The 17,470-nt window shown below is 33.3% G+C and overlaps 1 protein-coding gene across 3 annotated transcripts; it reads left to right on the forward strand.

The window, feature by feature from the left end:
• Positions 1 to 10,082: 10,082 nt before the first annotated feature.
• On the forward strand, positions 10,083 to 17,442 carry LOC107941329 (probable beta-1,4-xylosyltransferase IRX9H). 3 transcript variants are annotated; one of them, XM_041114862.1, is made up of 4 exons: positions 10,083 to 10,994; positions 11,618 to 11,867; positions 11,979 to 12,193; positions 12,440 to 12,945. In XM_041114862.1, exons 1-3 carry the CDS (start codon positions 10,240 to 10,242, stop codon positions 12,147 to 12,149), a joined length of 1,176 nt encoding a protein of 391 aa, XP_040970796.1. In that variant the 5' UTR covers positions 10,083 to 10,239; the 3' UTR covers positions 12,150 to 12,193; positions 12,440 to 12,945. The 3 variants fall into 3 exon arrangements, 2 of the variants coding, with proteins under 2 accessions (XP_040970796.1, XP_040970795.1); XR_005928252.1 differs by lacking the exons at positions 10,083 to 10,994; positions 11,618 to 11,867 and adding exons at positions 17,055 to 17,096; positions 17,203 to 17,442 and having other exon boundaries at positions 12,440 to 16,905; XM_041114861.1 differs by lacking the exons at positions 10,083 to 10,994; positions 11,618 to 11,867 and adding an exon at positions 17,055 to 17,442 and having other exon boundaries at positions 12,440 to 16,905.
• Positions 17,443 to 17,470: the final 28 nt, after the last annotated feature.

The following is a 17,470-nucleotide window of genomic DNA, read 5'->3' on the forward strand; positions in this document are numbered from 1 at the left end:
TTTACCATATTGAAATGAATGTGATTTTGAATACCCTATTAACAGTGTCGGGCTAGTCGGATATAGTTGACATGTCATAGGAATTGGAAGTATTAGGATATTCCGACATTGAGTCGATGAGACACTATGTGTCGACTACTGTTAAAGTTTCGGATTTGTTCCGATGAAGTACTTTGTGTACTATAATGTTAAAGTTTCGGATTTATTCCGATGAAGCACTATGTGCTTATCCCGGAGTGTGGGTTGGATCCCTGTATCCGTCAATGTCCGAGTTATGTTAATAAGGGTAAATAAAGTAAAGGTTATTAAAGTACTGATTAATATTAAATAATAGCAATAATGTGTTTGAATTACCATGTTTTAAAGTTGATTAAGCTATTGTTTATAGAAATATCACTGAGAGTATTCTCAGCGTATGGTTTGTTTCCGTGCACAGGCTAGGTACGAAAGTATAAGGATTTAGCATACAAGCCGATCCTCAAACTCAAATTGGTGAAGTTTCTATCTTTTTGGAAAATGGCATTGTACCTAGGATGTCTTTTGGTCATTTTGAAAGTATCTAAGTTGTTAAGTGATATTTTGGTATGTTTTGTAAATGTTACCAAAACCTTAAGTATGGTATGTTTTGATATGTTACTGAAGAGTAATAAGAGGAAGTGTTGGTAAATATTGTAGAGAGAAGAAATGAAGATGTTATAAACTTAGTTATCAACATTTTCTATTAAAACAGATTTGGACAGTAGCGGTAGTCCAACTTTGAAAATATACCAAAAATAGTATAAAGTGAATTAGATAATGAATAAAATTTGTAATTGAAGCTTAATGAATCTGTTTTTATATGGAAGAAATAAAATAGGTAAAAGAGTTGTATTTTATGAGATATTTACGTTTTGGTGAAACAGGGTTAGAACAATTTCTGGATTCCCTATTCTGACTTTAGAAATTCACCATAAATTGTGTATTAAGAATTAGGACTCAAACTTTATTTGTATGGATTCTTTATTGAGTCTATTTTTAATTGAAACAAATGGCATAGTCATTGGATTTCTGTACAGGAAGAAATTTGATTCGTAGTGCACAAGGGTCAGAGTAGCCGAACCCTGAAATAGGGGATACTTTTTCTAATAAACTGTACTAATTGGCCTGACCAAAAATTCTAGAAAAAAATTAGTAAGTAGATATATGAGTCTAGTTTCAAGAAAAATTTATGGAATTAGATTTTGAGTTTCATAACTCGAGATATGATTTTTTTAGCGACCGTGACGCAGATGGATAGTTTACTACGAAAACTGTTTAAGTGCTAAGATAAGTTTTGTAATGTCTCCTGCTCGACTCCTGCGACGGTCTCGGGTAGGGGGACGTTACAGTACAAAATAATTACTCGTGATATTAATCTTAGTTTTTCTTATACAAAGTCAACTTCAATCTATAACCCCTCACCTTTAAATTGGAGGAAAATGAGTGCTTAAGCACATTCAAATCTGTATCCTCTTAATTGTTGCAATAACAACGATGTCAATTAAATTGAGGCTCAATTAGCATATTAAAGTTAGTTATGTTGTTGAGATACCTAAAGATCCAGTTAGATTGGAACTATCAGATTTCAATACAAATACTGAATTGGAACGGGTTGCTCCCACAAACTTGGGAAAACCCATCACTTTCGAACCATGAAAGTTTATTTTAATGTTACTAGAGAAATACGCACATGGAATTTCCTAGAGTACCCATGTGAAAGAGAAGATAACTTTGGGATTTTATGATATGTAATGATAATTTGAGGTCCTTAGAATATAGATATGAAGTCAGATTTTGATTCGATCGGGAGAATTGAAAGATACGAAAATTTTGAACATTAGGAATCTATCGTTGTTGTTTTAACTATTAGTTTATATACTTGATGTTGAGAAACTATCAGTGTTTCTATATTGATATTATCATATGTAATTAAAGACGAACCGAAACGTTGAGGGGCAAAGACAAGAACAGATGACGTGCAATGAATTCGGTTTGTGTTGGTATAATTTCCATCCTTTACATATAATTATTAAATAGTTTGTTTTATAAGAGTATTAATAGTAAACAATTACACAAATTAGTGAGTTATGCCTTGTTGAGTTTGAGCATGAAAAGGGTAATAAGTGTTGGGTGAACTGATGTCAAAATGACCTGAAAGTAATTGGTAAAAATACCAAGTATATCTAACAAATTGAGTGTTGATGGCATGAACAAAGTGTTATGCTCCTTGTTAGGAAAATATAAGGTACCAAGTAAATATCTATATAAACATCAATATGATACTATGAATTGAGTTACATGTGAAATCATGAATGGAACATATTGAATTATGCCATAATATTAAACAATAATGAAAATTTCCCTATTAACAATATTAGATAGAGTTCGGATAAAATTGTAATGCATTTTGGCAGTTCAAAGCAATGCACTCTAACACTTCGATGCAATTAATTCAAATACTTCGATGCAATTCATTCTGACACTATGGTGCATACTATGGAGTGTTAGGGGAGATCACTGCATTAATGCTCGATTAGCATTTATGTGCTCATTGTGGAGTGTTAGGGAATTAATCTATGTATTTATCATTTAGTTTGTATTTAGTTAATAGGGGCTCATTAAGAAAATGATACATAAAATTATTATGAGCATGATATAAAATCAATTATGCATATGAAATGTGATTGAAATAAGACCAAGAAAGACAATTAGCAATGAGAAATGATTTCATTATGATATGAATTATAGACATGTAATGTGATCATATGTATGAGCAAATTATGATGAGACAATTAATAAGGTATAAGAAACATTGAATGAAATATGATATACAAGTGACATTATGATTCATGGATATGAAATGGTTATATATATATATATGAAGAATCATGAAATAAGACAACAATGATATATGTGATACAATGTATAAGAGATCATTGCAAAGTTATCTAATGTAATGAAATTGCAAGACATGTTAAGTACTATTGAATTGAAATGGATGCATTAAAATTAAATATTATTAAGATGATAATTTTTATAAAACTTTAATATTTTGAATTTGAATTATGTTAGCATTACTAAGCTCTCTATGTTCAATGTGTGGATATGTTTGTTTCGTGTGCATGTGACAAATAGGTACCGTTAACTTGTGATTCTCAGTGGCATCCAAAATCCTCGTCTCAACTCATCAAAAATGATAATGTCTAAAGAATAATATAATCATTCTTAAATGTTTTTAGTCAAGTATTATTATAGGCTTGGACAACAATAATGCATTAAGATGGATATGTGCTTGATTGATGATAAGTGTTGCTATAGATATGTGATATCAAATTAACATATAAGTATATGTTAGAGAACAAAATACTAATCTAACCCACCATGGGAACGTTTATTGGATTATTATGTAATAGTCACAACATTTGTCATAGTGATAATTGTATGTATGATTCTTAGATTTGAGATCATCATTGTTCCAACATCGTGAGCCGTATGCTTTGACATAATCAAACGCCTTCTGTAAATAGTTGTAATATAAAGACTAATGTTGGGTATGCCACAATCTATGTAGTGAGCTGTGAGTGATTAATATAAGATCTGTCCCTTCTACATGGTGGGAGAAATATTTCAGGCCTCTTGATCGAGTGAGACTAGAAATGCATGGCCATGATTAATTTAATTGATATGAGATGTCACACTTATTTGTTTATCTTAGTTTACTTGGGAATCAATAAATTTGATATTGGATTATACAAGTGTGACTATACTATGAATTGTGTTCAATCTAGATTTAAAGGACAAAGGGATGCAGTACATAATAATGTTTATCATAGAAGACCATGTCTGTAATACCCCCTACCCGTATTCATTGCCGAAATAGGGTACGAGGCATTACCGGAGTTTACGAATTAAATTTTTTTTTACTCAATGCCCTTTATAGATATCTAACCTTCCCTGCAATATTAAACCAAGACCAATCCACATCAACCAATCCAATTCAACATATTTTCAAGATAGATTCATGTATTTTTATAAGATAACCTCATCACATACCAAAACCAAGATTTGTTAGCCATACCAATGGCTGACCTTACATTCATATCACATTAACATTTACTTTATTAGCTTATACATGCCATTGATTTCTAAAATAAAGTTTCTTGATATACCGAAATCTTGAAGTTGATAGTGTGATGTGTCTCTGACCAAGTTCGACCTCTGAGCTCTTAACACCACAAAATAGGGAAAAAGGAAATAGGGTAAGCACTTTGTGCTTAGTAAGCTCATGTAACAAGAATTATACTTACTTAATAATTTCAATACAGTGCAATAAACATTCATATATCCATTCAATGCATTATTACACTAACATGCACAAACTCAACATTCAAGTTAGTACAATAATTTCCATGTGTCAATAATATAGATACCATGATTGATGAACTCATCAATACCATGATTTCCATTCCCTTATTATTTTTCCATAATTATCCCGTTGAATTTCTTAGAATTTTCGATGGATTTTCGGAGGTACACTTTTAGTGTACAATTTTCGGGTCCGTCAATTCATATTCATGTGTGCACATTTCCATTTTAGGGAGCACATTCCCACGAACCTCATCTTTACAGCGGGATTACCAGTCCAGGCTAAAGCAATGCATTTTGGCATTTTAAAGCAATACACTCTAGCACTTCAATGCAATTAATTCAAATACTTCGATGTGATTCATTCTGACACTATGATGCATACTATGGAGTGTTAGGGAGATCAATGCATTAATGCTCGATTAGCATTTATGTGTTCATTGTGGAGTGTTAGGGGATTAATCTATGTATCCACCTTTTAGTTTGTATTCAGTTAATAGGGGCTCATTAAGAAAATGATACATAAAATTATTATGAGCATGATATGAAAATCAATTATGTATATGAAATGTGATTGAAATAAGACCAAGAAAGACAATTAGCAATGAGAAATGATTTCATTATGATATGAATTATAGACATGTAATGTGATCATATATATGAGCAAATTATGAAGAGACAATTAATAATGTATCAGAAACATTGAACGAAATATGATATACAAGTGACATTATGATTCATAGATATGAAATGGTTATATATATATGAAGAATCATGAAATGAGAAAACAATGATATATGTGATACAATGTATAAGAGATCATTGCAAAGTTATCTAATGTAATGAAATTGCAAGACATGTTAAGTACTATTGAATTGAAATGGATGCATTAAAATTAAATATTATTAAGATGTTAATTTTTATAAAACTTTAATATTTTGAATTTGAATTATGTTAGCATTACTAAGCTCTCTATGTTCAATGTGTGGATATGTTTGTTTCGTGTGCATGTGACAAATAGGTACCGTTAACTTGTGATTCTCAGTGGCATCCAAAATCCTCGTCTCAACTCATCAAAAATTTGTATTACTAATTTTGAATATTAGAAGTGTCTTGACATGTACCTAAGTTAATAGATAGTAGTTGGAATTTACTATGTTAATGTTAGCCCTTTTGGTATTTTAAGTGATTGTATAATTTATCATAACCTAAGTTCAAAGCATGTATGCATATATTATGATATGTTTTAATATCCTAGTTGAAGTATGAACTAGATATATTAGGAATATGCACTTGAATGTTTGATTGCTTGCTTGATGGTTAAGCATGAATGCTATTTTAGCATATATGTGCTCACTTTGTTTAGAGTTGTTAAAATGTGTTTGAATGATGTTTTGAAATTGATTTTTGAGTGTTATGAGTCATGGTTTAGATATGAGCATGTTAAGAGTCAAAATGTTGGAGTATGCCCAAAAATCAGTCATATGATAATTGTAATAATAAACAGTTACCTAATTTATTAATAAAGGCATTGCCATTATTGTTTTTAGAATGCATTTCTGTGTTTGAATAAACTAAATAATGATAATGTCTAAAGAATAATATAATCATTCTTAAATATTTTTAGTCAAGTATTATTATAGGCTTGGACAACAATAATGCATTAAGACAGATATGTGCTTGATTGATGATAAGTGTTGCTATAGATATGTGATATCAAATTAACATATAAGTATATGTTAGAGAACAATATACTGATCTAACCCACCATGAGATGTTTATTGGATTATTATGTAATAGTCACAACATTTGTCATAGTGATAATTGTATGTATGATCCTTAGATTTGAGATCATCATTGTTCCAACATTGTGAGCCGTATGCTTTGACACAATCAAACGCCTTCTGTAAATAATTGTAATATAAATACTAATTTGGGTGTGTCACAATCTGTGTAGTGAGCTGGGAGTAATCAATATAAGATTTGTCCCTTCTACATAGTGGGAGAAATATTTCAGGCCTCTTGATCGAGTGAGACTAGAAATGCATGGTCATGATTAAATTAATTGATATGAGATGTCACACTTATTTGTTTATCTTAGTCTACTTGGGAATCAATAAATTTGATATTGGATTATACAAGTGTGACTATACTATGAATTGCATTCAATCTAGATATAAAGGACAAAGGGATGCAATACATAATAATGTTTTTCATAGAAGACCATGTCGAACCATGACTTCCTGCGACTTGGGTAACAGTGATGCATTGCTAGATGTCACTCATTGTTTGTAACATTAGAATCGTTTTAATGCTACTGTCAACATTATAAGATCTCATAGGGTCACACCCTTTGGTTGGGATGATTAGAATGTAACGAAAATTGAGATTATGTTTAATATGTCATAAAAGTTAAATTGATTATAGACATGTTCTAATTATTAATTTAATATGATAATGTTAAAATTATCATAATATATGCACATACTTGATACGTATATATAGAGGATTAAATTAAAATAATGTGAAATTATGTTTCATGTATTTTAATTTATAAATGTGTTTTCAAATTTATTAAAATACAATATTTAATAAATTTTGATTAAGAAAAAAAAGTTTAGAATTTAAATTAAATCGATATTACCTTAAATAAGGGAGAAAATCTCGTTTTAAGAGATATATCTTATTTTTCTTCTTGATGATTGATTGCCCTTCAAAATAGTTTTGAATAAAAAGGAAGGCAAATCCCAAATTCAAGGTTACCCAAAATACTATTTTTTGACTAGTAATTAAACAAAAGAGTTTCATTTTTCTCTTTGAAGTTTTATGAGAGATTTTCCGATCGATTTCATCCAGGTGAATACCAATAGAGGCAAAGATTTTTGTGTTTTGGCTATGATTTGCGACATGAACAGAGGAATAAACGTCATACCAATACTGCTTTCATATCATTAAAGGTATATTTTTTATCATTTCTTAACGTGAATTTGTTCCTTGTACATGGATCCTTGGCTCGTGATAGCCATAATATTTTTCCATTATGTCAAGGGATGTATTGACAATCCAACATAAAATAGATGAGTTTTAAGGTGAATTTTGGGTCCAAGCATAGTTGTGCTTGGATTGTGTTGATACAAGCATGACAGTGAGTAAAAAGCTACGGTAGTAGGGACTTGTATTGGTACAAGTCCTCGGACTTGAACTAATTTAACAATGGTAGGCTAGGGTCTCTTCCTTGTTTTGCATTGTTTCAATCCCAGAGACCCGTAATTTGTCTTGGACACTTCCAAACATCTAGAAATCATTTTAAAATGTTTTCAATATGATTTTAAAGACTTAAAAATAAATTTTGATTATTTTAAATGACTTATCTAAGTGGTTTTAGTTCAGATTTCTTAATAAATTCAATGTATGAAGTTCGTTTGGGCTACTTAAGACAATAAATGTGATATCTCACAAACTAACTTCAATGTATGAAGTTAATTCAAGTTGGATATGGGGTGTCATACAATTACCATGTACTTTTCGGTTGAAAGGTCGGTTATTAAAACTTCATCTTCAAATGTAATAATCACTTCCTTATACTATATTTTGGATGTAGAGAAAAGAAAAACAAGTGGGATATTTATATAGTACAAATCTTCTCTAACTTCTACTATATTTAATAGGTTGGTGAGCCCCATGACCAAATGAATTATGAGAGCAAATGAATAGCAAATTTGTGCTATTAAAACCTCCTCTTTTCTCTTTGTCTTCATGTATTCCATTCCATGTGTAAAATTGCAGGTTGTTTAGTTGTTCAAATGTGCAAGCAAAGTGCCAAAAATAATATAAAATAAAATGTGCAAGCAATTCATAATTTCTATAAATTCAATCCTATCATCAAAATATTGATGGGTTGCTCTCAAAGTTTCCATTTTTGTTAGGGTAAACTAAAATATCATTTCATTATCTTTTGAAAAAATAATGGAAGTTTGAAAATTAATATTTATATTAAAGTGAAATAAGTATATAATTATTAAAATTTCAAGTTAAATGATTTTTAGTTAAAAATAAATTATTATGAAAAATTATAAAAAATATAAAATAAAACATAAATATAGTATTTGAAAAATAACAATTATTTATATTAGATTATAACATATTAAATACAAGTGAAGTAATAAAATTATTAAAATAATTAATATAAAAATTTTGATTGAAATGATTAAGTTGAAAAAATAAATTTTATTATGTATCGGGTTCAAATATCGTTACATGCATATATTTTTTTGTATATAAAAATACACTAAAAATAATTTTTAAGGTAAATTACACTTTTAATCACTAAATTATGATCAAATTTCTTTAATCACCTAACTGTAGCAAAATTTAAAATAATCATCCACCTAGTGAGTTTATTTTTTCTAATCATTTCCCACTACATGCAGTTAAATCTATGATAATTTTAATTACATTTCTGATATTATTATCTAATGATTAGCAAAAATGCTACGTAACCCGACAATAATAATAACATGGAAGGTAGCCACCAAAGCATTTCCACACCATCACTCGCCACGTGTCCTCCTATTTCCCGCATTATAATTCATATAAGGTGAAAACATGCTATTAGTCCCTGTACTTTTACAGAATTTGAGATTTAGCTCCTATAATTTAAAATCTTCCTATTTTTTTTTAATTTAAAATTCTTAATTCAATAATTTTTGTCAGAATTTATCATAATATGTTTATCTGTTGTCAATTATATGTCACATCATATAAGAGTAGCCTAATTAATATGTTAAGTTGACAATTTTTGACAAAAAATATTTAAAATATTAATGATTGAATTGAGATTTTTAAATTATAAAAATAGGAATTACATTTTAATTTTTTAAGTATCGAAACTAAATTTTGTCAAATCATGGTTTTCGTTGCTTTATTATATTTTAGCTAACTTTAATATACACTAATTTAACCTAATCTAATCTCTCTATTTTTATAATACCAGTATTTTACCTAAATAGTTAACATAGATAAATTTTGATGTATTTTTTCACCTAGCTTACCTTCTTCTTTTTTTGGATATAGTACCTCGTTAGTCACTAAACTTTTAATTTTTTTTATTTTGGTCACTCAATTATTAAAATTTTCAAATTAATCACTAAAGCAACAAAATTTACTTTTTTTTTTAGTTAGATGAGCAGGTTTTTTTTGTTGACATGGAAGCAAAAAAATGTTTTATTGATGCCACAAAATTTCCACCTAATTTATTAAGATAAATAATAATAATCTCTTTAGTCCTTCTTTGTTCTCTTCTTTAAAACACCTTCTTTCAAACCCTAGCCACCGACTGTCGCCTGACCAACGATGGCACCGCCATGATCCTCTTTGTTCTTAATGTAAGACAAATATTTAAAGGTTTAGTGGCTAAAAAAATAATTTCTTAAATATTAGTGACTAAATTAAAAATTTTCATAGTTAAGTGATTAAAATAAAAATAAAATAATATTAGGTGACTAAACATGTAGTTTACACTTTTTTTTTAATTAAGAAACATTCATATCAATATTTTAACAGATATATGATATTATATAAATAGAAGGATCAAAATTATGTCAAATTAAAGTACAAAGACTGGATCTCAAATTCAAACATAATACAGGGACCAAAACTACAATTAGATCTAAATAAATAAAACAAAATTAAGTCCACCCTCTCTCGAAGACGAAGAAAAGACGAAGACGAAGAGCCCTTTACTCAGCTCTCAAAAAATAGAAAACCAGTTCAGACTTCGGCCGCATTATGTAATTTATTAATTTTTTTAAAGATCCGATAATGTAATTTTTTTTTGTGATTTTTTCAACCAATCAGATGGCTTCGATTCGTAGAACTCTGTCGCCGGCATATCACCACCGTTCTTACCAGAACGGCGCCGGATTCTCCTCTCCGTCTCACAAGTTTTTACCCAACGGGAACAGCAAACATTCCTCTTCAAGGCATTTACCGCTGTTATTCACTGCCTTAAATCTAGTCTACCGCAAAGGATGGCGGCGATCTTTGTGCTGGTGTCTCTTCTTTTTCCTTATAGGGTTCGTTTTTGGAATCACGCTGTTTGGAAACATGGATACCGATATCCGAGCCGAGGATTTCGCATTCCCGGAACTCAAGCCGCCACATGTTGACCTCCTATTGGACGATCAGATTGTTACCTCTGTGTCATTGGGCATTCATACCAGATTGCAAGAACCCAAGGAAGTTGACGATTTAATCGGGCCGCCGTTAAAGCAATTAATTGTCGTTACGCCGACTTATAACAGGGGATTCCAAGCGTATTTCTTGAACAGGTTAGGGCAAGTTTTGAGGTTAGTGAAACCACCTTTGGTTTGGATAGTGGTGGAGGAGAAAGTAGCGTCATTTGAGACGGCAGAGATTTTGAGGAGAACCGGTGTTATGTATCGGCACGTGGTGTGCACGCGCAGTCCTAGTGAACCGAAGGATCGAGGTGTTCATCAAAGGAATGCCGCTTTGGAACATATTGAACGGCATAAGGTCGATGGGATCGTGTTTTTCGCCGACGATGACAATGTCTACACGGTGGAGTTGTTTGAAAGCTTGAGAACTATTAGGTAATTTTAGCTTTTTCAATTTTCTTCATTAATTTTTTTGGGGAATGTTTTGTGATTACAATAATTGTTGATTTTTTTTTATGAACATTTTGTTTTGCTGGGCAGTTGAAAATGGGATGTATTTATTGAAAAGGGGAAGTAATTTTGGTTTATATTTAGTGATTAACTATCTGAAAATTATTGTCATTACTTAATGCATTAGTATTTTTGTTTGTGAATCATATCAGCATGTTACCTCTTTACTATGGTAACAAGATTTAGTTTCATTTTCATATAACAATGTAATCATATAGCTTCGATGATCCTATAGTTCTAGCCTTTGGTTCATCTTCTGTTTATTGCAGCCTTGCTGGTTGCTGATGAATATTTTTTTTCCGGTTTGTCGTGAGATTTTAAATAAGGAATTAACTTAAGATTGTTTGCTGTTGATTAGAAGTTTTCCCTTTGTAAAAGGTTAATGAAGATGTCCATTAACTTTTATTTTGATTTTTTTTAGGATGATATGGCTTTTCAATTTTGGATTGCTTTATAAATTTTGTAAAGTAATTGTTATGAATTGCTTTATGTTATTCTTGTGTTTCTATTTTACAATGAATCATAATATTTACCTTATTTTGTTCTAGACGATTTGGAACTTGGCCTGTTGCCATGCTTGCACCAAGCAAAAACAAGGCAATCCTGGAAGGTCCGGTATGCAATGGAAGTCAAGTAATCGGGTGGCACACAAATGAGAAAAGTAAAAGACTTCGTAGGTTTCATGTTGATATGTCGGGATTTGCTTTCAACAGCAGCATTTTATGGGATCCAAAGAGATGGGGACGCCCCTACTCAAACCCAATTCGACAATTGGACACTGTGAAGGAGGGTTTCCAGGTATATATCATACTGTTGCATTTTGTAGTACTCACCTTGAAGCTGTTGTGTAATTTCTCTAGAAATGTTGCAGCACAATTCTTGGCTTTGCTCACAGTTTCTTTTATGCAGGAAACTACGTTTATAGAGCAAGTGGCTGAAGATGAAAGTCAAATGGAAGGTATACTACCCGGTTGTTCCAGAATCATGAACTGGCACATTCATTTAGATACCAGCAATCTAATTTATCCCAAAGGCTGGCTACTTGAGAAGAACCTAGAGATTACCTTGGCTATCAAGTGACAGGAGTTCATCTCTACAATTTTTTTATGCTGAGGGCATAAATGGTATGCATTTTGATTCTGCATTTTATTTGTAAGTTTGACTCTGGTTATCAGAGAGGTTGCTCACCCCAAAACAAGGGACCATGATAAACACATAATTAGATGGAAAAAAGAGAAGTAATGGAAACAAGCAAATAAGTGGAGATCAGCCATCTCTCTAGCTGCTGAAGTATATATTAATTTATGCATTCTGGCTTGATTTTCGTAGGGAAACTAAGTAATCTTATACTGAAATTTTTGTGATTGCAGCTAGTTTCCTATCACGGTTCTGCCTGTACATTTTGCCGGTGGCTCATTAGTTCAACTTTCATCAGCAGAATTTGCTGCAACCATTTTCATATAGCAGGGCCTACATTTATTCATCTGGCAGTAACGAAGAAACAAAAGATTTGTGATTTTTTGTTTCTAGAATTTTGTAGTGACTGTGCGAGTATTCATATAGAACAAATTCTTGTAGAGTTGTGGTGCTTCGTGTTTTGTGGGTTGGGAGGATTGATTTGGCTCATTAGGTGGTGTTTGATGGGCCTGCTTGTGGATCCATAATCTATGCCCTGTATTTAGGCATTGTATCAAAATCATGGGTGATTTGTTACCTATCCAAGTATTTTTCTTTACCTCATTCTTTCAAGGTCAGGTTCATTTGTTGTTTTCTCCCTCAGTAGTGGGTATTGTCCACAATTGCGATGGTTGAAAAAGTCTTACATGTTGACATTATTTTACTTTATTGAATAAAAGAAAGTGATTATTTTTCTTTATTGAATGAGGAACTGGGTATTCACTGTTCTTTTTACATAAAATCAGTAGCAATTTTGCTGATATGTAGGTCCTCCTATTGTTCGGTTAAGCATAGTCGGAGACTCAAAACTAAAGTCATTAATAAATAAATGCACCGTCAAATCAGGTACCTTAAAGATAGGTTGCCTTGCAAATCAGGTACCCTAAAGATAGGTTGCCATATTGTGGAAAACAAGTGAAATTTATGAACGATTGACCAAAGCCGCGTTGCGTGAAAGAAGTGTTCACTTTCAGCTTCTGAAGGCTGACAGGAAAATTGATTGTCTTGTACTACAGAATCCACTTTACCATAGTAGATAGGAGCTTGAAACCTTTTTAACTCACCAGCAGTGTGAAAAGATTATGGCGGAGATAGTTCTGTGCCCTCTTCTACAGATTGTCTTTGAAAAGCTAGCCTCTCGGTTCCTGAAAGAGATTGCAGATCGATGTGGATTCAAGGATGAAATCAAGAAGCTTCAACGCGCATTGGGCGCTATCCAGACTGTGCTTCAGGATGCCGAAGAGTGGCAAGCTACAGATAAAAGTTCAAAGTTGTGGTTAAGTGACCATAGAGAGGTAGCTTTTGATGCTGACGACTTGCTTGAAGAGTTTGGTCCTGAAGCGATGATACAAGAAAACAATAATAGCTTGACTGAACAGGTGACAAACATTGTTCCTTCTTTGAGACCTTTCATAACATATCTTAAAAAGTTGCCTGAACTAAAACAGATTAGGGAGAGATTGGATGTGTTATTGGATGAGAGGTCTAATTTCAAGCTCAAGAGAAAAGATGGCGATAAAGCGATTAAAAGTCAACAGAAAAGAGAAACTGGTTCTTTTGTGATTGAATCCGAAGTTATAGGGAGAGAAGAAGATAAAGAAAAGATAGTAGACATGCTACAATTAACTGCTGAAAGTAAAGTCAATGAGGTTGTCTCAGTTATTCCCATAGTGGGTTTAGGGGGACTTGGTAAAACCACACTTGCTCAACTAGTCTATAATGATGAAAGGGTGATAGGAAATTATGAACTCAGGATGTGGGTGTCCGTTAATGATGATTTTCATGTGAGAAAGATTGTTAATTTGATGATAGAATCTGCAACTAGGAGAAAGTGTGATGATCTCATAGGGATGGATGTTCTTCAGTCGAAATTACGGGACTTGTTATTCAAGAGAAGATATTTGCTTGTACTTGATGATGTATGGAACGAAGATGCTGATGAATGGGATAAGCTTAAAAGTTTGCTGAAATTAGGTGCAGAGGGAAGCAAAGTCATAGTCACAACAAGAAGTGCAAAGGTTGCTGCAATTATGGGAACAATGTCTTCTCACCATTTAAAGGGTCTGTCTCATGATGAATGTTGGGGTTTGTTCAAGCAACGTGCCTTCGCAAATGATCAAGAGGACCACGCAAATCTGTTGCCCATTGGAAAACAAATAGTGAGAAAATGTGGGGGTGTTCCTTTAGCAGCAAAGGCACTCGGGAGTCTGATGCGGTTCAAAAGAGAGCCAGATGAATGGTTATCTGTGCAGGAAAATGAGATTTGGAATGTTTGTGAAGACGAAAATGGGATATTACCTGCCTTAAGGTTGAGTTATAGTCATTTGCCACTGCATCTGAAAGGATGCTTTATGTATTGCTCGATCTTTCCAAAGAACTACGTTATCAAGAAAGAGAAGTTAATCCATCTTTGGATTGCGGAAGGCTTAATTCAGTCTTGCCAATACCCTTTGCGAGGCACTCAATCACGTAAAGAAGGAACATCTCTTGAGAACAGCGGGAGCAATTATTTTAACGAATTAATGTGGATGTTTTTGTTTGAAGAAGTGAAGAAAAACAGCGGTGGTGATGTAGTTGAGTGCAGAATGCACGATCTCATTCATGATCTTGCAAAATCTGTTGCTGGAGAAGAGTTTTTCATATTTGAACATGGTTGCCTGCCGAAAAATCTGGCTAGAGTTCGATACTCATCTGTAGTTTGCCATTCTGAATCTTGTACCATTCCAGAAGCCTTGTATGAGGCAAAGAAGTTACGAACTCTTATCTTTTTGTTTTCCAATGGTGACTCTGGTGAAATCCCAGCCAAGCTGTTTACACATTTTCGGAGCCTGCGAGTCCTAGACCTCAGTTATAGTGGCATCAAAAGGTTGCAAAGCACAGTTTCTTGCTTGAAGCATTTGAGGTACCTTGACCTGTCGAATACCTTTATTGCAACATTACCAGAAACTATAGGTAGCCTCTGCAAATTGGAGGTGCTAAACATTTCAGGTTGCTCTGATTTGGCTGGTCTGCCAAGGAACTTAGATAGATTGTGCATGCTAAGACATCTGATCATAAATGATTGCGAAAGGTTAACTTGCTTGCCAGACAACATCGGTCAGCTATTTCATCTTCAGACATTGCCGATCTTTATCGTATCAAACAAGACCGATAACTTTAAACAGTTGGCGAGGCTGCAGCTTAGGGGTGAGCTGACAATCAAGAACTTGGAGGATGTGAAACAAGAAATTAGAGCAGTAATCTTGGGTATGAAAAACCTTCATTCGCTGGAGCTGTCATGGGGTGATGATCATAAGCGGCTGGACTTGAAAGTTCAAAACGATTCTAACTGCAAATTAGGTGAGAACGTGCTTGACTGCTTGCAACCATCAAAAAATCTCAAACATTTGTCAATAAAAGGGTATCCAGGAATCCATCTTCCAAGCTGGATAAAGACTCCTTCACTGCCTGTTTTAACTAAAATAGTGTTGATGAACTGCAAAAGATGTGAACATCTCCCTGCTTTAGGTCAACTTCCAGTACTAGAGATCATCCATATGCATGGAATGGATTGCGTGAAGAATATAGGCAGAGAGTTCTACGGGGAAAACAAGAAGAAATTGTTTGCATCATTAAAGGAGTTATCCCTCATAGACTTCCCTGATCTGGAATTCTGGTGGGGTATAAGTGGAGGTGAAGAATTCCCCTCCCTTGTCAAATTAATCATCAATAAATGTCCTAAGTTGATGAACATGCCGCGATTTGCGGCGCTTAGGCATTTAGAGTTGCAGAGTTGCAATGAATCTATATTAATGTCAGCAGGAAATATAACCTCGCTATCTGTGCTCATCATTGGTGGCTTTACTGGACAATTAATTCTATTGGATAACTTGCTTCGGAGCAATGTTCATCTCTTGTCTCTAACTATCAGCTCTTGTCCCAACCTTTGCTGCATCCCACAGAGTTTGGGGAGCCTTGTGTCCCTAACATCTTTGACAATTCGTTGGTGTGACGAGCTCTCATCTTTGCCACAACAATTGCAGAATCTAACCTGTTTGCAGTCTCTAGAGATCAGTGAATGCCATGGCCTTTCTACTTCACCCCATCATATCGACGGGTTAATTTCCCTCAAATATTTATCCATCGAGAACTGCAGTAACCTAAGATCATTACCCGTTGGACTGCTACATCTTACTTCTCTCGAACAATTAACCATCATGTACTGTCCAAATCTGGTGTGTTTGCCAACTGAGTGGCATAACCTTTCCATGCTGAGGAGTTTGTCCATTTTATGCTGCCCGGAGCTATCATCTTTGCCTGAAAGTGTTAAACATGTTACAACACTCCAAAATCTTGAAATACATGGTTGTCCAGGTTTACGCATGTTGCCGGAGTGGATTGCAGATCTTTCGATTCTTAGATCTTTGGCAATATCAGATTGTCCTAATATAAACTCACTTCCAGAAGGTTTTCAGAGCCTGGACACCCTTCAGCGTCTCTCGATTCATGAATGTCCAAGGCTTGAAGAGCATTGCAAGAAAAACTTAGGTAAGGATTGGCCAAAAATAGCTCATATTGCACATATTTACATCGGATCACCACAGCTCGGGAAAGTTAATAATGTTGCGAGCAGCTCATCGCGTTAATGTCGAATACAAACAAAAACCTGATCGTGCTGTTGGTATGTCAACTTCATTCTGCCCTTGCATCTCATTAGTTTTTTCTATTATCTTCATTTTTTTCCTTGTTCCTCCACTGTGTTGTTACTATTGATAACTATGGGGTTCCTCAACTTTTGTAACTGATGAATTCTTCTTGTACAACCTGCAGACAAGTACGGCAACCCTGAACCGGCAATGCCACTCGTAAATGGTACTCTCCCGTTGAATTAATTTATAAAGATACAAAGAGAGTATGGATCCACTTATACTGTAAAATCATTTGGTACAAATTCATGATGCATGAAGGTGTCTTTCAGGAGATGATCGTGTGCGTAATGGGCATGAGTTTTCGTTCGGGGTTGCCTGTAGAATCATTTGTACTGCTGCCTTCGGGCCACCATATGTACCGTTTTTGGGTTTTGAAGCTTTCAATGAACTTCGTCTTCCCATTTGCCTAACTGTTTTTAAGTGAATCGTTCCTTATTTATATATGTAATACAAACAATTATGGAAATATGTGAAAATAATTATTATCAATATGATAATATTTCTGTACCTATCTTCTTTTCTTTTCTTTTTTTTTTT

This window comes from Gossypium hirsutum, chromosome A06 (assembly GCF_007990345.1).
Source record: "Gossypium hirsutum isolate 1008001.06 chromosome A06, Gossypium_hirsutum_v2.1, whole genome shotgun sequence".
NCBI classification, from domain to species: domain Eukaryota; kingdom Viridiplantae; phylum Streptophyta; class Magnoliopsida; order Malvales; family Malvaceae; genus Gossypium; species Gossypium hirsutum.